The sequence below is a fragment of the Notechis scutatus genome, chromosome 2 (genome assembly GCF_049901735.1).
Source record: "Notechis scutatus isolate UNSWTSFEM ecotype Mainland chromosome 2, rNotScu1.2, whole genome shotgun sequence".
In the NCBI taxonomy this organism is placed as follows: Eukaryota; Metazoa; Chordata; class Lepidosauria; order Squamata; family Elapidae; genus Notechis; species Notechis scutatus.
This window is the reverse complement of record NC_142010.1, coordinates 52844608-52866069: the sequence shown is the minus strand read 5'-3', so window position 1 is coordinate 52866069 and position 21462 is coordinate 52844608. Positions and strand designations below refer to the sequence as shown.

General features: G+C 39.4%; 2 protein-coding genes across 7 annotated transcripts in view; both read left to right on the top strand.

The window, feature by feature from the left end:
• The window catches only part of FLNB (filamin B), an 83282-nt gene extending 75335 nt beyond the window's left edge, over positions 1-7947 (top strand). For all 5 annotated transcript variants that reach the window (XM_087954718.1, XM_026677812.2, XM_087954716.1 and 2 more), the window contains 7 exons: positions 214-351; positions 444-559; positions 2835-2967; positions 4873-5049; positions 5280-5498; positions 5792-5995; positions 6358-7947. In XM_087954718.1, the coding sequence (XP_087810844.1) occupies positions 214-351; positions 444-559; positions 2835-2967; positions 4873-5049; positions 5280-5498; positions 5792-5995; positions 6358-6545 (1175 nt within the window). In that variant the 3' untranslated portion in view covers positions 6546-7947. The remainder of the gene's footprint in view (positions 1-213; positions 352-443; positions 560-2834; positions 2968-4872; positions 5050-5279; positions 5499-5791; positions 5996-6357) is intronic.
• Positions 7948-12892: 4945 nt separating this feature from the next.
• Positions 12893-21063, top strand: LOC113418083 (protein SPMIP1). Of its 2 annotated transcripts, none has more exons than XM_087954746.1 (2): positions 12893-13406; positions 17241-19476. In XM_087954746.1, exons 1-2 carry the CDS (start codon positions 12968-12970, stop codon positions 17333-17335), a joined length of 534 nt encoding a protein of 177 aa, XP_087810872.1. In that variant the 5' UTR covers positions 12893-12967; the 3' UTR covers positions 17336-19476. The 2 variants fall into 2 exon arrangements, with proteins under 2 accessions (XP_087810872.1, XP_026532544.2); XM_026676759.2 differs by lacking the exon at positions 17241-19476 and adding an exon at positions 20861-21063 and having other exon boundaries at positions 12896-13406.
• The last annotated feature ends 399 nt before the right edge of the window (positions 21064-21462 follow it).

The following is a 21462-nucleotide window of genomic DNA, read 5'->3' as shown; positions in this document are numbered from 1 at the left end:
GGCCTGAACATTTATTTTTTTTAGTTGAATGTATGATTATATTCTTAGAACAGGATGATTCATCATTGACTGGATATGAATCTTTTCACACAACTGCTTCTGCTGGAATATATTTTGGGATAACACCACTCTGTGGCAACCAATGCCAGTTATTACAAGAAAGGGATGGAGGGAGTCACGTGTCTGCCTCTAATTGATTTATTTTGTTAACAGCTGAGTTTAACATATGGACAAGAGAAGCCGGAGCTGGTGGTCTTTCCATTTCAGTGGAAGGGCCAAGTAAGGCAGAAATTGCTTTTGAAGACCGCAAAGATGGATCTTGTGGTGTGTCCTATACTGCTCAAGAGCCTGGTATGAGATTTAACTGTGATGGAATAACATTATAACTTGGAGCAGGTTGTTTGCTTTTCTAGTTTGCTTAATGAAGTTTTTGTGTCTTTCAGGTAACTATGAGGTGTCCATCAAATTTAATGATGAGCAAATTCCTGAAAGCCCGTACCTGGTTCCTGTGATTGCACCTTCAGATGATGCTCGTAGGCTTACTGTTATGAGCCTTCAGGTGAGACACAAGGAAATATCTCTGTAATTTACCACAAGCTGATTTCATCCTTGTTCTCAGTGTTGTTAAACTTCCTAGTGTTGCTTCTTTGGAGAATATCTTTCTGCCTGGAGAAAATAGAGTTTTTAGTTAAGAAGCAGTGTTGTGCAGAACATAGCTTGATCTCCTTAGTAGATTAAGCTCTATGTACTGTACATTGCTATTCACATTATTTTGCCACTAGACATTTAAATTGTAAGTGCACAGTAATACTTGTAATGGCCAACCTGTAGTACTATATGAGTAACTCTACTATTCATATTTAGGCAGAGTAGTGTAAACTAAGGCTAAGTGTGTTTTGAGGATGCAAATAGTTGAACAAGTAGGGCCCTAGAGTTGAATATAAAGCAGTAATTCATACTAGCAGGTTTCTGAAACCTAGAAAATGCATGGTTCAGATAGTTACCCAACATCAGCACAAGGAAGAATGAATCCCAGTTGTCATATAGTCAGTCAAATGGCTCAAGAGAAGCCACTTAGACCACTGAGTCCACTGTCTTTTAAGTTTAAGATGACAGAAACACAGAAGATTTTTACATTAAAGTTTGACCAGCTAGCATGAGTAAATTATTGCTGCACTTTGAAATAACTATGTTAAGTGGCATACTCTTGAATGAACTGCTTTGCAAATTTTTTGCATTGGTGCAGGTTTCTAGCTAAATCACATTAAAAGTACTACAAGGATGTGAATTAGCGGCTGTGGTATTGATGTTTTTCTTGTGTTTCATTTAAAGACTCTTGACAGAATGTGGATGTCAGCTAATTAAAAACCCTAAAGAGGGAAATAAAACTAATAAGAAGGCAGGGGCAGTGAAACAAGAAATTGTCTTTTTGAGAAGCCTTTTGCATTTTGAACAGCTCTTGATTCACTTTTAATGCCTTATATGTAGGCTTGCTCAATAACCATTTATTTCTCTCTTGAGGGTAAAGCTGAAAATGTAATCTCAAGTAAGGCATGAACTGAGAGCAGAACATTCCAATTTAAAACCATGGTGAAGTATCTAGAATTTCCTAGAGTCTGAGGCAGAAGTGGGCCATGCAACAGTGTCTAGTGATAAGTGTTGCCCAACAAATACAGATTTACATCTTCTTTTAGTTCCTTTTTTATAGTTCCAGGGATTCTCAAAGTACTGCATCTGTTTCCCATGGTGGAAAGCATGATTTCCATGAAGAGAAAGCTGCAAGTATCATAATCAACCATTATCTGATGCTGCTACTGGCAATACCTTAATTATATGTTAACAAATGCTAACATATAATATATAATTAACATATACTGACAGTATGTTAATTATGTTAACAAATGTTAGAAATAATATATAAACAATATGTTGACAAAAGGGACAATAAAAAGCAAAGAAGGAAACAAAAAGACCAGACCATATTCCCAGCAGTCAAAACTCAGAACCAGGGATTAACACCAAACAAACAGTCAAGCAGAAAGCAACACCCTAATCAAAGAGACCATGGAGAAAAACCACACACATACTAACATTGGCAGGGCAAGCTAATGTAAATAAACAAGTAAACCCCCACACTCTGTAGCACTCATGATACTGGTGCTTAGTTTGGTAATGAAACATCTGCAAGCAAACAACCAAATTCAGAGAGCATCAAGGTTTCTACAAAATATTAATTGGCAAACCACACTAAGGAAACTCAGATTTCCCACAGAAAACTAAACATTTCAGGGATTAAATTGCCGAGTGCACCAAATGTCTAGTACTAGTTTTTGTGTCAATATTCTAACTTCTAGGCTTGCAATGTTGATGTTCTGGCTAGTGTGTGTGGTTAGAATAATTTAGAATAATAACTCTGAGCTATCCCTTACTACCTTTCTGTATGGTTCTGCACTTTCTCTCAAGATTAGAATTAACCCCGAAACAGATTTTACGTGTTTAGAGTCAGAAGCACAGAGAGGATCTTACATGATTCTGCCTAGTTATTTCCTTCATGGAATAGTGAGTGACACTTCCTTAATTAAGTTACATAGGTAAGTAGTAAGCAGTCAGGTCAGGGGTATTTGGGTATTTTATGGAACACAGAGTTATGTTTAGAATAAAGTTGGTAAGTTCTCTGATATTTTTGAAAAATTCAATACAATATAGTTTGAAGACAACCATGCTTTGTTTTTCTATTGCTTTTTAGGCAAACTTCAAAGTATTAAACTAATTTGCTATATTCCATGTCAACCAAATGACAGTGTTCTGTGATTAATCTTGAATTGCTTTCTTAGGAATCTGGGTTAAAAGTTAACCAGCCAGCAGCATTTGCCATAAGGCTTAATGGGGCAAAGGGCAAGATTGATGCTAAAGTGCACAGCCCCATTGGAGCAGTAGAAGAATGTCATGTCTCTGAGTTGGAACCAGGTGAGAAACTGCACACAAGCTCTCCAAAAAACTCCAGCAATCTAGAACATAATAGCTAAACGTTAATAACCAACTTCTCTCTCCATTCACCTTAATTTACCAGAATGATGCGAATCTAAAATTGAAAGAAAGAGTAGTGTTTGCCATCTTGATGTTTTAGAGGAAAAGTGAAATATTATTCATTGGAATTTAATAAAAAAAAAATGCAAGGTAGTATGCTGCTATCTGCAGCATCCCAAGTGATCTTTCTTTTTATCCTGTTGCATTGTTTTTGCCTTTTTAAGGTATTCTAGCAATATCCCATTGGAAGAAGTTAGCCCCATCTTAAATTAATGGGACTTAATTCATTGTATAATTCTAAATATGTTTCCAGAATATTTACCAGGCTTAATTACTGCTTTTCTAAGCAGGGACAATATTCTAATATTTAGATGTATTCATTATGAATAAATGAATTTAATCTTTTCTAATTGTATGAGGAAAAAAACCTGTTCTCAGTGAGAGTCAGCTTTTACTGCCATTGGTGGTTTTGTCTCAAGAAAATAAACAGGTTGCAGTTAATCTGGTAGCAAAGCAGTGAGAACAGAATTAATTGTGACAAATCAAGCATTCACGAATCCTAGTCATCTGAAATGATCTGGGCTGATTTCAAATCACCCAATGTTTTTAGTACCTGCATGCACAAAATTGATTACTTTTCTGAGTCAATTCCAATCAGTTTTGTAGACTCATTCTTCCCGAATGAAAATCCCATTATGAGTCTTTTCCTATATAGGTAGTCCTTGTCTTACAACTATTCGTTTAGTGGCTGTTCAAAGTTAGAAGGCCACTGAAAAAAGTGACTTGTGACCAGTTTTCAGACTTATGACTGTTGCAGCATCCCCATGGTCACATGATCAAAATTGGGTTGCTTGGCAACTGGGATGTATATATGATATTTGCAGAGTCTCAGGTCATGTGATTACCATTTGTAACCTTCCCAGCCTGCTTCCGACAAGCAAAGTCAATGGGCAAAGCCAGATTCACTTAACAACTGCATGATTCACTTAACACCTCCAGTGATTCTCTCAACAAATGGGGCAAAAATATAATTGTAAAATGGGGCAAAACTCCTTGCTTAACAATGGAAATTTTGACTCAGATGTGGTCATAAGTTGAAGACTACCTGTAATGGGCAGTAGGAATAACTCTAAGGAGCAGGAGGAAGACCCATTGTCAAGACAACCATCAGATAGAAGAAACCTTAGTAGGGTCTCAATCTGAGAATACATCCCAAGACTCTCCCTAGTTCTCATGAAGATAACAGGGGAAATGCATTCAGACTTGCAAAAGTCTGATACCATAAACTTTTAATAAAAATAGTATTGACCTGCATAACTTTCCTCATCTGATTAACTCTGAAAGGCTGAGAAAGTGATAGATAGTTCTCCTGTATCTTTTAGAATCCATATAATAAATCCGAGCTCACTACTTCCTTTAATAACTAGTTCCCTTGGTTAGAAAATCTTCATTCATCAGTAGCCACCAATGAAACAAAGTGACCCTTTAGGTCTTTAAAAACATGGTTTTATGCAAGCCTACCCAGAAGTAGATTTTACTGAATGTACTGATTCTTATTGATGCAAGTAGTTCTCAAGTTGTGGTTGCAAGTCGAAGACTACCTGTAGTTTGACCTGTCATGCGTTTCAGCTTCCAGTTACCCTGAGCCAGTCTTCCCCAAAGTGGCTCCCTCCCGCTGAATTGGGATTTTAAGATCCTACCAGCATGGCTTTTGTAATTCATGAAGTTCCAACCTGAACTAATTGGGAGTGTACCAGGTTGAGGAAGAAAGGAAGTTTGGAATGTTAAGTATATTTTTTTCCAGTAGAAGGTTCCAGACTAATTATTTAATAATCTACGTTACAGATAAATACGCTGTCCGATTCATTCCACGGGAAAACGGCATTCATTCAATCGATGTGAAATTCAATGGGAGCCATGTTGTAGGCAGTCCTTTCAAAATTAGAGTGGGAGAACCGGGTCTTGTAGATAGTCCAGCTCTTGTTACTGCCTATGGACCAGGCTTGGAGAATGGCACAACAGGTAATTTCTTCTCTAGATTGTTTTTGATTTAAACTTAATGCATCTGGTTTTTGCCTAAATAAGATTATCTTTCATCTCATTTGCAAACATTGCCTTCTCATTTTCAACTGGAATTGCAGTGCTGATTAAGAAAAAGCAAATTTTGCAGCAGGATGATGGCATTTGTAGGGCTTATTGCTACATGAAATGTATGGGTTTACATCCATATTTCTTATTTCTTTGCTTTCCAGGATTACAATCTACGTTTACTATAGACACTACAAAAGCTGGTCCTGGTACTCTTGCCGTTACAATTGAGGGCCCATCAAAGGTGAAAATGGATTGCCAAGAAGCTCCGGAGGGCTACAATGTAATGTATACGCCGATGGCTCCAGGAAACTACTTGATTGGAATTAAATATGGAGGACCTAATCATATTGCTGGTAGTCCTTTCAGAGCAAAGGTGACAGGTAAAAATAATCACAATTATAATGACTGGGTTCACATCATGTAAAACAGGATTTTTCAGACATGGTTTCCTGACCATGTAATGCCAAGCAAACCATAATGCTTAATTCATGGCTTGTCACATTTAGGGCTTAGGCCTGTGTGTGAATAAGCCCAAAGTGTCTTGTATCAAAGCATGAGCGGAAGGATTGTAAAAATAAAGGTGGTTCCCAGTCGGATTGTAGACTTGATACACAACTGTTTTATATAGCTATACATTCTTGTGGTGAACATATACATGTTGTGTTGTTTTTAGGTCAGCGACTGGTTAGCCCAGGCATCTCAAATGAGACGTCTTCCCTTATGGTGGAATCTGTGACTAGGTCAACCACAGACACCTTCTACAGAGGCATTCCCAAGTCGTCGTCTGATGCAAGCAAAATTCTTGCTAGGGGTGCAGGGCTCTCTAGAGCCTTCGTGGGCCAGAAAAATTCTTTCTCTATGGATTGCAGCAAAGCAGGTAATTTCTTTTTGAAAGCATGAGCTCATTACTAATTTGACAGCTGCATCTGAGTTTTTAAGTTTGCTGAAAACTTTACAAATAAATGTTCATTACCTCTTCTTATGTCTCAGAGTGCTACTTAGCTGTCCTTGGTAGCTGGAAATTAGATACTACATCACAGTAACAGGCCTATATAGTGACTGAGAAGTGTTGCTATTTCTCTTTAATACAGTAGTCACCAGGGCTGCCTGTGTTAATTTGGATTGGGGCTATGTCTCCGCAGAAATGAAATGCGAACTGAAGTTTTGTGGTTTTCAGTGATGCTAGGTATTGAATTCTGCTGCAATATCGGTACCATTAACATTATCTTTGCGCTTTAGGTTCAAATATGCTGTTAGTTGGTGTCCATGGACCTACAACACCTTGTGAAGAAGTATCTGTGAAACACTTGGGAAATTACCAGTACCATGTAACATATATTGTCAAGGAAAAAGGTGATTACCTATTAGCTGTGAAGTGGGGCGAAGAACACATTCCTGGAAGTCCATTCCATGTTACTGTCCCATAAATTCCTCTTGTTTCTTCCCAAGGAAAACCTTACATGCAATACTGTGAGCAGTTTTGTGACCAATGTATACAGATAACCTTTAATGAAACCCAAATTAAATATATTTTAAATTTGTTCTTTGCCTTAAGCATCTTTGATATATGCTTTGTAAATTTGTCTGCTTTAGTTTGTACTGTTCTGAATCAAAACACAATCATGTAATAAATAAGGGCACTATGGTTTTTTTTGTTTTTGGTGGATTCTGGAATTTACATGTTAAACTGGAATTTATCTTGAGTAAATTGGTATCTTAAACTACTGACTTGCAATAGGTTTTGTTTTTGAATTGGAAACATTTCACTTTGCTGTAGAATGTCACTATGACTGCTGTCAGTTAAAATTTTTGTGTAAAGACATTAGATGAAAAACTCGGTACTTAATATGCCCTTATGTAGTTGATATTCTTTTTCACAGCTAATAGTGAAAACTGTAATTAGTGTTATCTTTAAACACTAAAACAATTTGCATAATGGTTGGCTGTTTACATTTGGAGGGAAATTGAAGGAAACCAAATGGATGTCTTACGTTATTCTGGAAGCCTTTATCACTGATGCTTTATGCAGGTTTGGTAATGGACGTTGTAACTGTGATTGCCTTGAGCAATAGAATGCCACATTAAGTTGATATTCTAGCAAAGATACACATTGAAAGGTGGTTGAAGCTGTGACTGATTGTATGCAATCACCTTTACTCCAGCTGTTTGTGTATACAATAATCTAAGCCTTGATGATTTCCTTTGGTAATACCTGTTAATGATGAGGTAAAGGCTAATCTAGGCAGTTGACTGTTATGTGAAACTGAATCTTTCTACTAATCAACAGTGCAAATTAAAATTGATTGAAATAATTTGGTTCAAGGAGTTCATGAACAAATCCTCTTAAGTAGGGTTTTTGTGGGGGGGGATTAGAAAAGAACATTTATGACCATTCTGGTTTTCAAAACAACAAAAAGAAAAAAAAAGAAACCTTCCAAATATTGAACTAAATGGTTTTCAAAAGCCCCTGGGGCTTTGTTTTTCTTTAGCAGAACTATTAATGTGCTTGATGGATGAAGATACTTAATGGAAGTAATTTAGTTATTTTCTTTCTGTTTAGCAAAAGATTTCTACTTGGTCGGCTTTATTTTTATAATTTTGTATCAATGCACTAAGTCTAAGCACAGCTTCTTGAAAAGACGATGGAATAGCCAGAACTTTTTTAAAAAAATAAAAGCTGGACTGTGTGCCTTAATGTGAAATGCTCACTATATTGTAAACTATCAGAAAAGCAAAATAAACTGGAATAAATGTAATATTGTATCTCATAACTTATTAAAACCATGAATGTTTGCTTCAAGAAATAAAATGTGCATGTTAAACAACTGAGATGAGTTTCTGCAATAATTAGTTTTGCCCTTTTAACTTAATGTTATGGCTTAACCTGAAATTCCCACAGGCAACTTTCAGTGGAAATTAATAGCATACGGGAGTCAGATGCTTGCCAAAGCAAATTGGTTTTAATTATGGAGCAAAATTAGCAATATATGTAAAAGCAAAAACCACGATGTTGACCATGAAGGAAGAAAAGATATGAAAATCCATGCCAAGGCAATTCCTTTTTAAGCCAACTGAAAGAGTACAAAGACAAATTTCCAATAACTCTTCATCATGCAATATGGTTAAAAAAACAAGAGGAAAATAAAAAAGGGAAAACTTGAATTAATTTAGAATCCTGAAATATTGTAGTAGATATCTTGTTCTGCTACAAACAAAGCTCCAAAGGCCAGCCTGTATGAGTAATTCAAAGTCTGAAGTTTATACCTGGGTCAAAGATAGATAGATAAAAGACACTTAAGCTACAGGAACCACATAGCCTTTAGTGATGGTGCAGAGTTAATAAAAACTAAGACTATGAAACTGATCCTTTAGCTGGGAAAGCAAGCCAATCTGGATGAATGTTGGATGCTACTACTTCTGGTCTGAATTGCTGTTTGTTTGCATCATATTCAAGGCAGCCATAGTTTTGCTAGCTCTAGACAAAGATGAGAGAAAATTGCATACTGGTAACAGCTCCATACAGCTCTATATGGCATGGTGAGGTCAAACATCTACAGAAGAAAAAACATGTAACACATGGGTGTCAAACTCAAATTGCCACACTGCCATCATGTGATGTATTGTAATGCTTTTTCCTTTTGGGGAGCTGGGGTGGGTGTGGCCTGTGCGTGACCCATCTGGCCCACAGCCCACCAGTTTGACATCCATGATGTAACATTTCAACCTCTCCACATCCAAATTGATGTGTCAGATTATCAGAATTTATTGCCTTTAAAACTTAAAGGCCCCATCTCTCTCCAAAGACTATCCCCATGGAGTGAACAAGATGATTTTTTTTGTACTCAAACCAACCCCAGTGAAAATTGGCTTCATTCAAGACTGACCAGAAATTCACTTTGGATTCAACTTTTCACATGGAAATAATTATGCAGCAAGAAATTATGAGTTCATGAATGAATACTATTTAGTGTATGATAAGTATCAGAAGAAAAGTAAAACTTTGATGTGGGTATGGCAGTGGCCTCATAACTGGATGTCCAGTTCAGCTATCTAGGGCAGGGTCCTCAACCACCGGGCCGTGGACCGGCACCGGGCCGTGGAGCACTCTCACCGGGCCGCAAAGAATTTTTTAAAAAAATGGCGGCTTTCTTCACCTTCGGTGAATGCTGCTGGGATCGGGGATCAAGGACACAAATGAGAGAAGGGGAGGGAGGAAGCAACCAAGCCTGTCCTTCTCTCTGGGTCAGCTCTCTCAGTCGCTCTCTCGCTCCTCCACCAGCACAGGAAGAAACTGCTTCAAAGAAGCGGGGGCTTTTCCTGTCGCCGCAGCTTCCCGAAGCGCCCGTTTCTCCCCACCCCGTCCGCCCGCCCGGCGGAGGTGTTCAACCCAGTGCTCCGTTCTGCCTGCCTGCCTGCCTTCGTTAATGGTTGAATCGGAACAGCTTCGGCTGAGTAAAAGAGGCTAATAGTTATTATTCTCAGCCGAAGCTGCTCCCAAACAGCCAGAAACTAAAGCAGGCAGGCAGGCAAAAAGGTTGGGGACCACTGATCTAGGGGATTGCTTCTGCACTTAAATGCTAATCATGTGTTTGATGTTTCGAATACAAAGTCAGCTTTTCACATTGGGAGTCCTAGCTTCACTGAATAGCTACTCATTCTATATTTGTGCAGCATATATACCCATGATTAGCTGGTTATAGAGAAGATTTTGCATCTGCAATTCACTACTGGGTTTACTTTATACTAATCCATTGTTTAATCTTGTTTTGTTGTACAAGCCTCTATTGGTTGAATTTACACATTGTGCTAAACCATAAACTGTAGCATATAAATCTTAGTGGTTGACGTCACACAAAATAGCCAGAGTCAAAACCATCATGTTATATGTTAATGTATTGCTTGTCCTGTTCTGATAGCTATATGTACTGGCATGCCTCTAGCAAATTTCCTAAGACATAAACAACAGATCCTTTAGCCAGAAGGGCACCATTTTCTGCAAAAGTCTTCAAGCATCAAATACATTTATGGTAATGGGCTTACATGAGAGCAGGTCTATTAAACCAGAATCTAAAAATTCTCATTCTTTCCTATGCTTGATCTTTGTCTTCAATAGTATACCACTGAAGTGGCATCTTCAGGGTAACAGATGCCTCAAACCCCAAACCAGGTAAACTTAAGCAGAAATAAAAGACAATCTAATTCTTTTGACTATATTAGTTTACCAGTGGAGATACTTATTTTCTGAATGAGCAGAAAGATTTTCTTCATTTTAGATCAAGAACAGGTGCTCTCCTTTTGTTTTCCAACTGCTAATCATTTACTTCCAATTTGTTTTGTTTTGCTTTGGATGACTTCAAAAACTGGGTATTATAGGAAGGTAAAAGTTAATAACAGGCCTTAGTGAATTAGTGGGAGCTGTATACATGTGCATAAGGATGAATGTCATTCCACTGTTTGTTTCATCTCAGAAATTGTGTTTTCTTCCTGTAATGACTTGTGTCTACACTTTTAAATTGTTCTGCTGAGGAATCTCTAATGTTCAGGACACCATTGTGGTTGGATATGGAGCGTTTGAGCTGAATTAAAAGAAATGTGAATAGGAAATGGCAGATGGGTATAATTAGTGTAACAACCTACTATCTACACAGAAAAAATTAAAGTGCAAAAGCATCTTAAATTGGAAAGGGGACCAAAAGCAACAAAAGGACTGTTTTTAAAAGTATTAACTTCATCGGTACAGTAAAAGGAAGAAAAAGAAAATGTGTGAATCCATTGTTTAGAATCCACTGGTAGGAAGATAACGGTTCATAGGACAGAAATCCTCAACTTTACTATATTTTCCATCCTAAGGGAATGATTTTAAAATACATTTAAACACAACAATTGTCACAAGGAGGGAGTGGCAACCCAAGCAAAAGCAAAGAGATGGTAGAGCATATTCAGTATCATGAATGAATTTAAATCACCAATTTGTTCTGAAACCTTGAAGATGCAGATAATTATCTCACAGCAGCTTTCTGTGAAACCATGGAGGAAATGTATAAAACTAAAGAACTGGAGAAGACCTATAAGGTGGATTGTTCCAAGCAATCAACTCCTTAGGTAGTCTAAAGCTACTTCTATGGTGATTAGCTACAATAACAAGAATCTTGCAAGACAGATGCTGTACTTCACTGAATTGGGGAGATTTCTGCCTGAATCACTTCCAGATGTTATCTGGATATTCTGGACTGTGTAGCCCAAATGCCTAGGGAAAAGAGCCTGCATATGTTTGCCAAGGTAATCTTCCTTACTCTCTATAATATTGGAGTGTGTACAGAAGAGAGTAATCAACATAATAAAGGACCTGGAACAGATAACTCATGAAAAATTATCAGAAGCATTAGGTACATTTAACCTGGACAACAGAAGACTCGTGAGGGGATATGACAGCTATCAAGTATATAAAGTGGTTTCGCGTGGAAGTTGGAGTAGAACAATGAGGTGGTGTTACAATGGACAGGACAAGAAACTATGGGTCTGAATTACAAAGAAGTAGACTTTAAACATTAGGAAAAAAATTCTCAATAATAAGTAAATCTGTTGGATGGTACAGTTTCCCTCATGGCGAGAGTCTGATGTTAGAAGCAATATGTATGACAAAAAATATTTTTTCCTGCTTTCAATAGTGGGGGCAAGGGGATAAAAATACTCATTTCTTCTAGCCTGGCATATTTAAAATATTTGACATATTTTCTAATAGAACATGGAAAATAGATACAGCTACCACTAACTGGCATTCTTTTTGCCATGCCTTGCCAAGGCACAAGGCTTAATTGAAGGTTGTGGCTCAAATTAGTCACAGTTTACCTCCTGAAAACAAAACTCTCTCATTTCTTCCACGGTGTGGTGAAGCCTTACTAGAAGGAAAGCACCTGGTTGCTCTGGAGTCTTTTTTTTCTCTAGCCGCCTTTCTCCCCTTCTCGCTCCCTACCCCCCGTGTTCTTGGCTGAATTCTGGTTGGACTGGATTCATGCTTGCAAAGGGCAACCATTCAAATGCACACTAAAGGGCAAACAAAAGATTTATCAGTTCCAGATTTAGGACGTGGGTTGGTACAGGTCTTGGAAAAGGTTTACCTATGCTATTACAAAGGAGGTTGCACTGAAAAAGCAGCTTTTTAAAAGGTTGTAAAATACAAAAAACAACTGGAATGGCCCAGTTTGGTAGGGCTGAACAAGAGCCAGTTTTGCTCTCTCAGGGAGAAAAACACTTTCCACGCAGGATAGTAGCCAATGCAACATTTTGCGGCTTCTGCTGACAGCCATTTACATTTTCCCTGGGTTGGTTCCAATACAACTTAAAACCAAGGATTTGCCAAGTGTTATTTGCAAGGAAAACACAATTGGCAAATCCATTGCTTGCTTATGTACAATTTAAAATTAAGATCAATTGTTAAAATTGTCCTCCCCGTGTGTGTGTGTGTGTGTGTGTGTGTGTGTGTGTGTGTGTGTGTGTGTGTGTGTGTGTGAGAGAGAGAGAGAGAGAACACGTTGACACACACAAATGTTCAGGGAGATGCCTTTATTGTTTCACTTTGGTTTACAAATTGGATTTAAGGCCAATTCTTGCACCAAAATCAGCACTGCAGCCCTTTGGCGTTTCTCTCCTTCCATGCACAGACAGCCTTAATGCAACAATAACCTAGCAACAGTGATGGGGAAACAAGGCAAACCATTGGCCTGTAATTTGAGCCTGGCTTCACAGACACTTTTGTGCCTGTATCCTTGGACACCAGAAACATGAAGTGATAAGTTATACCAAGCACCTCCAACAATCCTACACCAGTGCTTGCTTTTGCTTTCAGGCTATGAAGGGCCTACTAACTAGCCAGGAACAGGATGGCTGGAGGGAATTGATTAACAAGGAGGTTTTCTGTAGAATCAGCTGGAAGGCAAAATATGGACAAAAATACCCCCAGCGCCTGCCCGATCATGGCATCTCCAGGCAAAAGTGTTTGCTGCCTGACATCTACCTTCCCAAGGAGGACTCAAGCTCTGGGAATCGAGAAGGAGCTCCCCAAAAGGAGGACTGGCAGGAGCCAGCAGAAGAGAAGGTTGGGCTGAGTCTTCAGGAGCCTCTTCCAGAGATGAGGGTCCCAACACCAGAGACCACACAGCTGCTATATAAGGGCTTCTCCCGTGAAGGCAAAGGAAGGCAGCAGTACCTCAAAGAGAGAATGATGAAGTCTCCTGAAGAAAAATTTTGGTACCCGGTGCTGTCTTCATGGGAATATGGTTGGCGCTTAGGTAAGCAGGGTTCCCCACTCTGATGCTCCTGACAATAAACCCAATTGATTGATGGCAATTCAGCCCTAGCCGCTAAGATTTCAAATCCCCCTTACTAAACAAAAGAGTCTTTTCCCACTTGCTTTTCCCACGACATTCCCTTCCTCTCATTTCCCACCAACTAATCAATCTTAGGCTCAACTGGAATTCAAGTAGCATTTCCCCCATTATTCCAACAGTATCCAAGGAAGATCTCAAGATGTGTAAAATTTTGGTCAGCCGTGACTGTGGAAGGTAGTGACTTTAGGGACTGAGAACAGAGGTAACAAATAGTGGGGAAATAGTGATAGATATTAGTAACGAACACAGCAAATATCATGTAAGTACTGGTTTCCACTGACACAACCAAGGAAAAGGAATCTCTATGCAGTGGCCAGGACATATCTCAACATATTAAGGTGCATTTGGATGCTAGAAGAGCAGGCACCTCCTATGGAACCTTCCTCCCATTCCTTCCTCCCTGAGTTATTCCTCTTTTGCTGCCCTTCTCTTGCACCACCATCTGGATTTGTAAAAGTTTGTTTGGCCTTTACAGTATCTCATTGACCCTCCTCCTCTCTTCTTTCTCCTCTTTCATGTCGACTTCACCCTTCTCTCACATGACATCTTGTCAGGACTTGAAATCTGAGTTTACCAGCACTGGACGGTGCCTGAATCAAAGGCAGCATATACATCTACCTAATAAATAAAAATACAAACTGTCCTCTGATGGAGCAGAGGAAAGAGAAACTTCTAATTTGCCTGGAGTTTTGCCACCCAAATCTGGCAGTGCCAATAAAAAGTCCAGAAATCACACACATAGTTAGAGAGGGAGGGGGAGAGGAGAAGATAGACCTGACTGTATATATGTAAAAGAGAAAAGTGTAGATAGGAGGAGGAAAGAAAAAGGCTGTGTTGGTTTGCTGGAAAGGTTTGCTGCGTACTGAAACTGAATGTAAAGGCAAAGCTGCCTCACAACATTTTGTCCAGGGACGTAAAGATAATATTTGCTAAGACGTTAGCTAACTTATCTAAGACATCGAAGCAAAAGATTCCATTTAAGACTAAATGCCAAAAAGAGCCCACATTCATAACTAGGCTTAGGCAGAGAATAGAACAGAATGGAATGGAATGGAACGGAACAGAACAGAGCAGACTTTTGGCTTCATGCAAGGAAAGCAGCAGCAGCAGAAGCAGCAGAAGTCTTTCTTTCTCTCCCCCAAACTCCACCAGAAATGAGTCTTTGTGAGACTTGTTGCACTGGTGCAGCCTCTTGGAGCAAGATTCCTTGCAGGATCCCAAAGACTCCTTTCTGGTGGAGTTTGGGGGAGAGAAAGAGAGACTTTTGCTGCTTTCCTTGCGCGTAGCCAAAAGCAGAAGAAGAAAGAAATGGAAAGAAGCAGGCCAATGGCCAGGCCAAGCACATGGGGCGTGTGGGGTAAGTTCCCCCCTCCACCCTTTCCCCCCTCCCCTCACTACCTCATGTTGTTCGTAATGCAAGGGATGCAAGGCTTGTGTTCCCATGGGCTATGGGGGTGGCAGAGCCTTGTGTTCCCATGCAGCCTGGATTAATTGCTTTGGGGGGTGCTTTGGGGTGACATTTCTCTGTGGACCACCAAAATTTTCTCACAGACCACCAGTGGTCCCTGGCCCACTGGTTGGCGACCGCTGTTCTCGTCCAACCCCCTGCTTAGGCAGGAAACCCTATACCATTTCAGACAAATGGTTATCCAATCTCTTCTTTAAAACCTCCAGTATTGGCGCATTTACAACTTGTGGAGGCAAGTTATTTCACTGATTAATTGTTCTAACTGTTAGGAAATTTCTCCTTAGTTCCAGGTTGCTTCTCTCCTTGATTATTTTCCATCCATTGTTTCTTGTCCTGCCCTCAGGTGCTTTGGAGAAGAGCTTGACTCCCTCTTCTTCGTGGCAGTCCCTGAGATACTGGAACATTGCTATCAAACATCAGTCATTATGATAGGGACATGAGCTGCAAGGAAAACTGTTTTTGAAAAGTTGGCTGGATTACAGAAAGCTGCAGAGAACTGGTCTCTGCAGGCTTGAAGACTATGTATCTATAGATATTTTCATACTTGGAAGTGCATGTAGTAAAACTTCACTCTTCATTAATGTCCTCTTCTTCTAGGATATTTTACTGACTTTCCTTGCCCTGTGGCTCCCACCAGCCTAGCCACTGGTAGCCAAAGCCCAGTTGCACTGCTATCCTCCCCCTCCCACTTTCCCACTTGTTAAGACCTATGTGAGGCTGGAAGGTGTCGTGCTGGGCTTCCCAGTGTTTATTTCAAGGGATCCGCTATTAGTGAACCCAGCAAGAGTAGCACTCTCCAGAAATGCCACCCTCCCAGGAGTGTCAGGACTGTCAGCAAGTGGTTGACACTGTGGGTGTAGATGTAGGCAAAGCTTCAGAAGTGAAGTGTGTCAGCAAAGATGTTTGAGATTTGTTATGATTGCAGGCAGGATTAAGATAACAGTGACTGGCCTAAAAGACGCAAAACAGAGCATGGGAAAATGCAGATGCTAAGATATTACTTCAGGAAGTATGATGATTCTGGATTGATTTTTTTTCCAGTTTTCTTTTGCCATTGAAATGGAGGCAATTGTTTTATAGAAGTATGGAGGGAAGAAAGCAAAGATCTCATTTTAGAATAAAATTAATTTCCTTCTCTGCCAAGAAATGTACATCTCCCTCACTCTGAAGAAGAAATTAATTGTTGTTGAATAATACTGTGTTGATTTTTGACCTAGTTTCCCTTTTAGATATACTGTATATTTAATATTAAGTTCAGATTTAATGGACTTGTATTTTAAATAATCAGTTTTAGCGTTTTGTTTTATAGGAATCCATCCTTAGTGTTAATTTAGGTCTTATGTATGGAATAGGAATTACAAACCTAATTTTTTGCATTGGGCCTTCATTCCTTAAACATACCTCAGCAAATCTTTTTCTAACTTGATAATTTCCAGAGGTTTTTGGACTATGATTTCAAGAGGTTGGCATCATAAAGGCATATAGACAAATAGAAAACAATTACTTTTCCCGTGGATCAGGTCAAAGTACTAATACATTTGCTTACTTATCTTCTAAACTTTGCTTTATTGCAACTGGAGTCATTTTACTAGCTTATACGCAGAAATCAGAACAGCTCCATGTGCGGTAGTGGTGGCATTATGACCACTGTCCACTGACCATTATGACCAAGTCAGGTGGCTTTATATATTGCTAAAATAAATAAAGTACTGTAAATACTGAATGTTTGTTCTTTGATCATAAAGTTAAATTGGTCTAGATGAGGGTTTCTCAATCTTACCAACTTTAAGATGACTCCAATTCCCAAAATTTCCCAGCTGGCTGGGGAATTTTGGCAGTTGAACTCCAACATCTTAAAGTTACTAAGATAAGAAAATCTTGGTCTAGAACTTCCTTAAACTGATGCTCCCCAGATGTATTGAGTTTACAACTGACAGAAATCTCAGCTGGGAATTCCAGGCTTTCAAAGGGAGTCTACCTGGAAAGCAACTGGTTGTGTAAGGAAGGTCTGGGAACCCACACATAATATCATTCTGAAGCTCTTTTTAGCCTTGTTCAGCTTGAGATTCGCTGGCCAATTTGGCATTGGCCAAATAGGAGAAAGAATTAGGCTTGCTCAGCTAAACCACTCTCTATAAGTTCATTTTTAATGATGGAATCTGTATGAAGTTTCAGTATCTTCAATGGAATCGTAAGACCTAAGCATAGATCTGTTTTTCTCATGCCAGGAAGTTGCTGACATGTTTATCTTCGTCTTTTCTTGTCAGCTAATGAATCATGGCTGTTTTACAATGGAAACGGGACATTATGTCATTTAACAAGTGGATTTCTGCTCAACGTTATTCAGACAAGTTTACCATGATAACTACAGTTGCGGACTCTACAGCTCTAAATGTAAAGATGTCTGCTTAAAAATGCAGGAAAAATGTATTGAATTTCTGCATAGCGTGATGCTGTTATAGAGGGGGGCATTGAGTCCCCCCCCACAAATGCTTTTTATTCTGTTCACCAACCCTTCCTTTGGTTCCTGTTCAAACAGTAAAAATCTTATGCCTTGTATAAGTTTTGTTCTTCATAATGGTTTGTTTTGTGCCTTATTATTTTACAAGTCATATTTTGCTCAGTGGGAGCTATAGAATAGCAGATTCTTAGGCCAACCCCTAAGGGAAACCACGCCCCCTCCAGTCTGTGAACAGAACAGGTCCCCGATACCCAAAAGGTCGGGAGCCGCTGCCTTAGGCAATTCAAATGTATTCAAATTGAGCAACCAACAAAGCAGGATTCCTCTTCCTTGTCAGATAAGAGGAAACCATGGTTACTTGCTCATTGTAAGCATGCACAGATGTCTGTACTGGAGCTTTGAGAAGGACAGGCCATCACTCTTTGCAGCTACAGGTGGTGATCTCACAAGCAATCAGTTTTTCAGGGCAAATAATTCCCTGATGCGGATTTCATCACGTCAGGAAATGAATGACATGTCTATTGTTCTCTTGCCTTATCAGATGATGAATTGTATTTGTTGTGCAGATGGATCTGAACTTGACGTCATTTGGCAGTTGGAATTCTGTTAAAAATTGTTCTAGCAAGTTTACCTTTCCAAGGAAGCTGTGGCTAGGGCATTACGATATGTACAGATGTGATGGTTGATGCTTTCTGTTCAAACATACCTCAGCAAACATTAAGAAAGAAACTGCTCCTCCCTCTCCCAGTCCATCCCCCCCCCTACTCATCTCTATCTATTTATCATCTATCTATCATCTATCAAATGGTGTAGGGTCACCTGCTTGGGCGGGTTGGTTGGATTAGATAACCTAAAAGATCCCTTCCAATTCTCTCTCTCTCTCTCTCTCTCTCTCTCTCTCTCGTATCTATTTATTTACTGTTGCTTGTTGCTATACCAAAAGCCATCATTGTGTATAAGTTAATGCATAACAAAATAAAACAGCAAGCTTCTGAGTCCTGCCAAGCAATTAGATCATCCTTGTCTAGTAGGTGTGGGACTAAATGCTAATTTCTATTTGTTTTCCAGTGTACCTTCTGATGACAATTGGTTAGATTATGGTGCCTGCCATCTTGCTGATGTTAAGCCCCGCTCCTCCCTTGCTGCCTGGGAACACCCATAATGTGGTATTTGCGGGTTCTGGCTTCTTTCCTTGGAATGGCTACAGCAGTATTGCACATGTAAAAAAGGAGGATGGGTCTTCCATTGCAATGCCATAATGCTGCTTCTTTTGGTTTGATTCCCTCGGCCTCCCCAGCCACATGGACAGACACTAACCTTAAAGAAGACTGACACTGTATACAATGATAACAACAAAACACATTGATACCTTTATATTCTGTTTTGAAGGGCTTGCTTTTTCTTTTAATATTCACAGGCCCATCTTGTTTTTAATTTTAAAAAGAGTAAAGCTGAGGTGGGAATTCTACTAGTTTGCACCTATTCGCTAGAACTGGTTGTTAACTTTCTAAGCAGTTCGGAAACCAGTTGTTTGAAGAAATCTTTTGGTTTTTTTCCACTTTACAGGCCCAATCCTGTAAGGAAAGCATTCCTTACACTCTGGTGTTGCTTACAAAAGCTGGCTGTCTGTTAATCCTTATTACATTCTTGGCAGGACTAGACTTCCTGTCTCTGGAGCTTCTCTGGAGTTTTTTTTTTCTCTCCTTTGCTGGTACTTTGGTTGTGTGGAGCCTGAAATTGACATATGTGTAGTCATTTCACTTGGAAACCTGACAGCTTGACTTTCTTAAAGGGAAAGAATTGTTTTAAAATTTTTACACTGTTGTTGGGAGGAAATACTCCTCTGTTGGAGTTAGCACTTTGAAGAAATAATTGAATAATGAAGCAGAGGTGCCAGAAAGAAGCTTTTAATGACAAGGAACCAAGATGAGTGACTTTCAGCAAGGATTCTTTGCTAGCTAGAAAGACTGACATTCAAACGTGAGTTTACATACCCTCCCTGAATTTTGGTCTAACACTGGTTTTTGGTGAAGTTTAATTCTGTCCTTGGTGACGTTTAATCCTGTGTTTATTGATGGGATAATTTTCCCTATTCAGCTTTGTTTGGAAGGTTCCTGTGTTCTATTTGTTCTGATAATTGGTTTAACAAGCAACAGCTACTGTTGTGATTTAATTATTTGTTTTGTGTTTGAATTTTTTCCTGCCTTGAGTTTTTTTATCTGGGGAGGGGGTCTTCCTTCACTGCTTTAGTGGTATCTGGCACTGTCCTTTTGGAGTGTACTTTCAAGAGGCAGGATGCAAGCTTGGCACTGATTTTTTTTTTACTGCCTTTCTGGGGGACATGTGACCTTTCCTTAAATCTGGATGATTTCCTTAGGATATCTTGTGAGATGAGTGAGACCAGTTAGTATCTTTAAGTGCTGCAAATGGTTCTAAGGACTGCTTTTCCTGGGTGTGCTCTTTCTGGAGAGCTTAAATGACCTCTGGGTTTCACTTTATGAGCAAGAGTTGGCTGCTGATAGTTATTATGGCATTTTAACTATTTTAATTCCTCAAGGTAACTCTGGCTTGCAGGTATTTTTAATCATTGGTATTTAGGGCAGCTTTTTGCAAACAAAGAAGCTTTTTGTATTTTTGTATAGGCAATTCTTGACTTTCAACAGTTCATTTAGTGACCATTCAAAATTACAATGGCACTGAAAAAAGTGACTTATGACTGTTTTTCACACTTACCACCAGAGGTGGAATTCAAAATTTTTAACAACTGGTTCTGTGGGTGTGGCTTATGTAGTGGGCATGGCTTGGTGGACATGTGACTGGGTGGTCATGTTATTGGCTGGGTGTGGCCAACTCAATATCACTCACACCGAGGCATGCATCTCCTCTCCTGGCCTCTCATGACTGTGGGGATGTGTGCCATTGTAACTTTGAATGGTCACTCCACACAAGCAAAGTACCAGCAAAGGAGGGGGGAAAAACTCCAAAGAAGTTCCTGAGACATAAGAATGTAATAAGGGTTAACAGAGAGGCAGTTTCTGTAAGCAACACCAGAATGTTTCCTTCCTGCCTTCCTTACAGGATTAGGCCAGTAATTTCTTCTAACAACTGGTTCTCTGAACTGCTTAGAATGTTAACAATCGGTTCTACTGAATAGGTGTGAACTGGTAGAATCGTACCCCTGCTTACAACTGTTGCAGCATCCCCACAGTCACGAGAGGCCAGGCGAGGAGAAGTGCCCTTTGATGTGAGTGATAGTAGAATTGGCCATGGCCATCCAGTCACATGACCACAAAGCCACACCCACCAACTAAGCCATGCCCACAGAACTGCTTGTTAAAAAATTTGAATCCCACCCTGGATTAAAGTATTAACTACAGCTACCCCTATTTGACTTGTTAATATATCTCAACTTCACCTTTATTTCAGGAGACACCATTAAGGACATCAGGACACCAGTTCATGGAAAATCTTGCATTGTAAAGGATACTTTCTACTTCAAAAATGGGACCTTCTACACTCCATCCAAAACTGACAAATTAGCATGAATACTGGCTGAAAAAAAGAAAAGAAAAATGTTCACTATGTTGTTATATGAGTGCTTATTGCGATATTAAATCAGAAGCCCTGCATGACCTGGATCCAGATTTAATCATACTTAGAGTCAACCTATTTAAACCAGCAAGGTCTAAATGAATGGTGGTTAAAGTTTCACTGATTTCAATGACTCTGTCTTAAGTTTGATCATATGCAGATCCAACTCTCATTGCCTCCATTCACAATTTCTATTAGCCTCTTTGTTATGTGCAAATGTGTCTATACAACGGATTCGTTGTCATACACATGCACATATACTCCACACACACATATATTTTATGCAAAATATAAAGAGAGACACCCGAGGGGGGGGGAATTCCACACCATTCAAGCTATAGAAGTAAAAGAGCTGAATCTTTTATACTTTCATTAGTGCCTTAAACCAGAGATAGTCTACTCAGTTTTAGAGCTCAGCATTCTATAGAAAATAGAGG

Coding starts and splice junctions, on each gene's coding strand:
- LOC113418083 (XM_026676759.2), top strand. CDS start 12,968: ATGAAGGGCCTACTAACTAGCCAGGAACAGGATGGCTGGAGGGAATTG. Junction 13,407..20,860: donor GGAATATGGTTGGCGCTTAG/GTAAGCAGGGTT, acceptor CCTTTATTTCAG/GAGACACCATTAAGGACATC.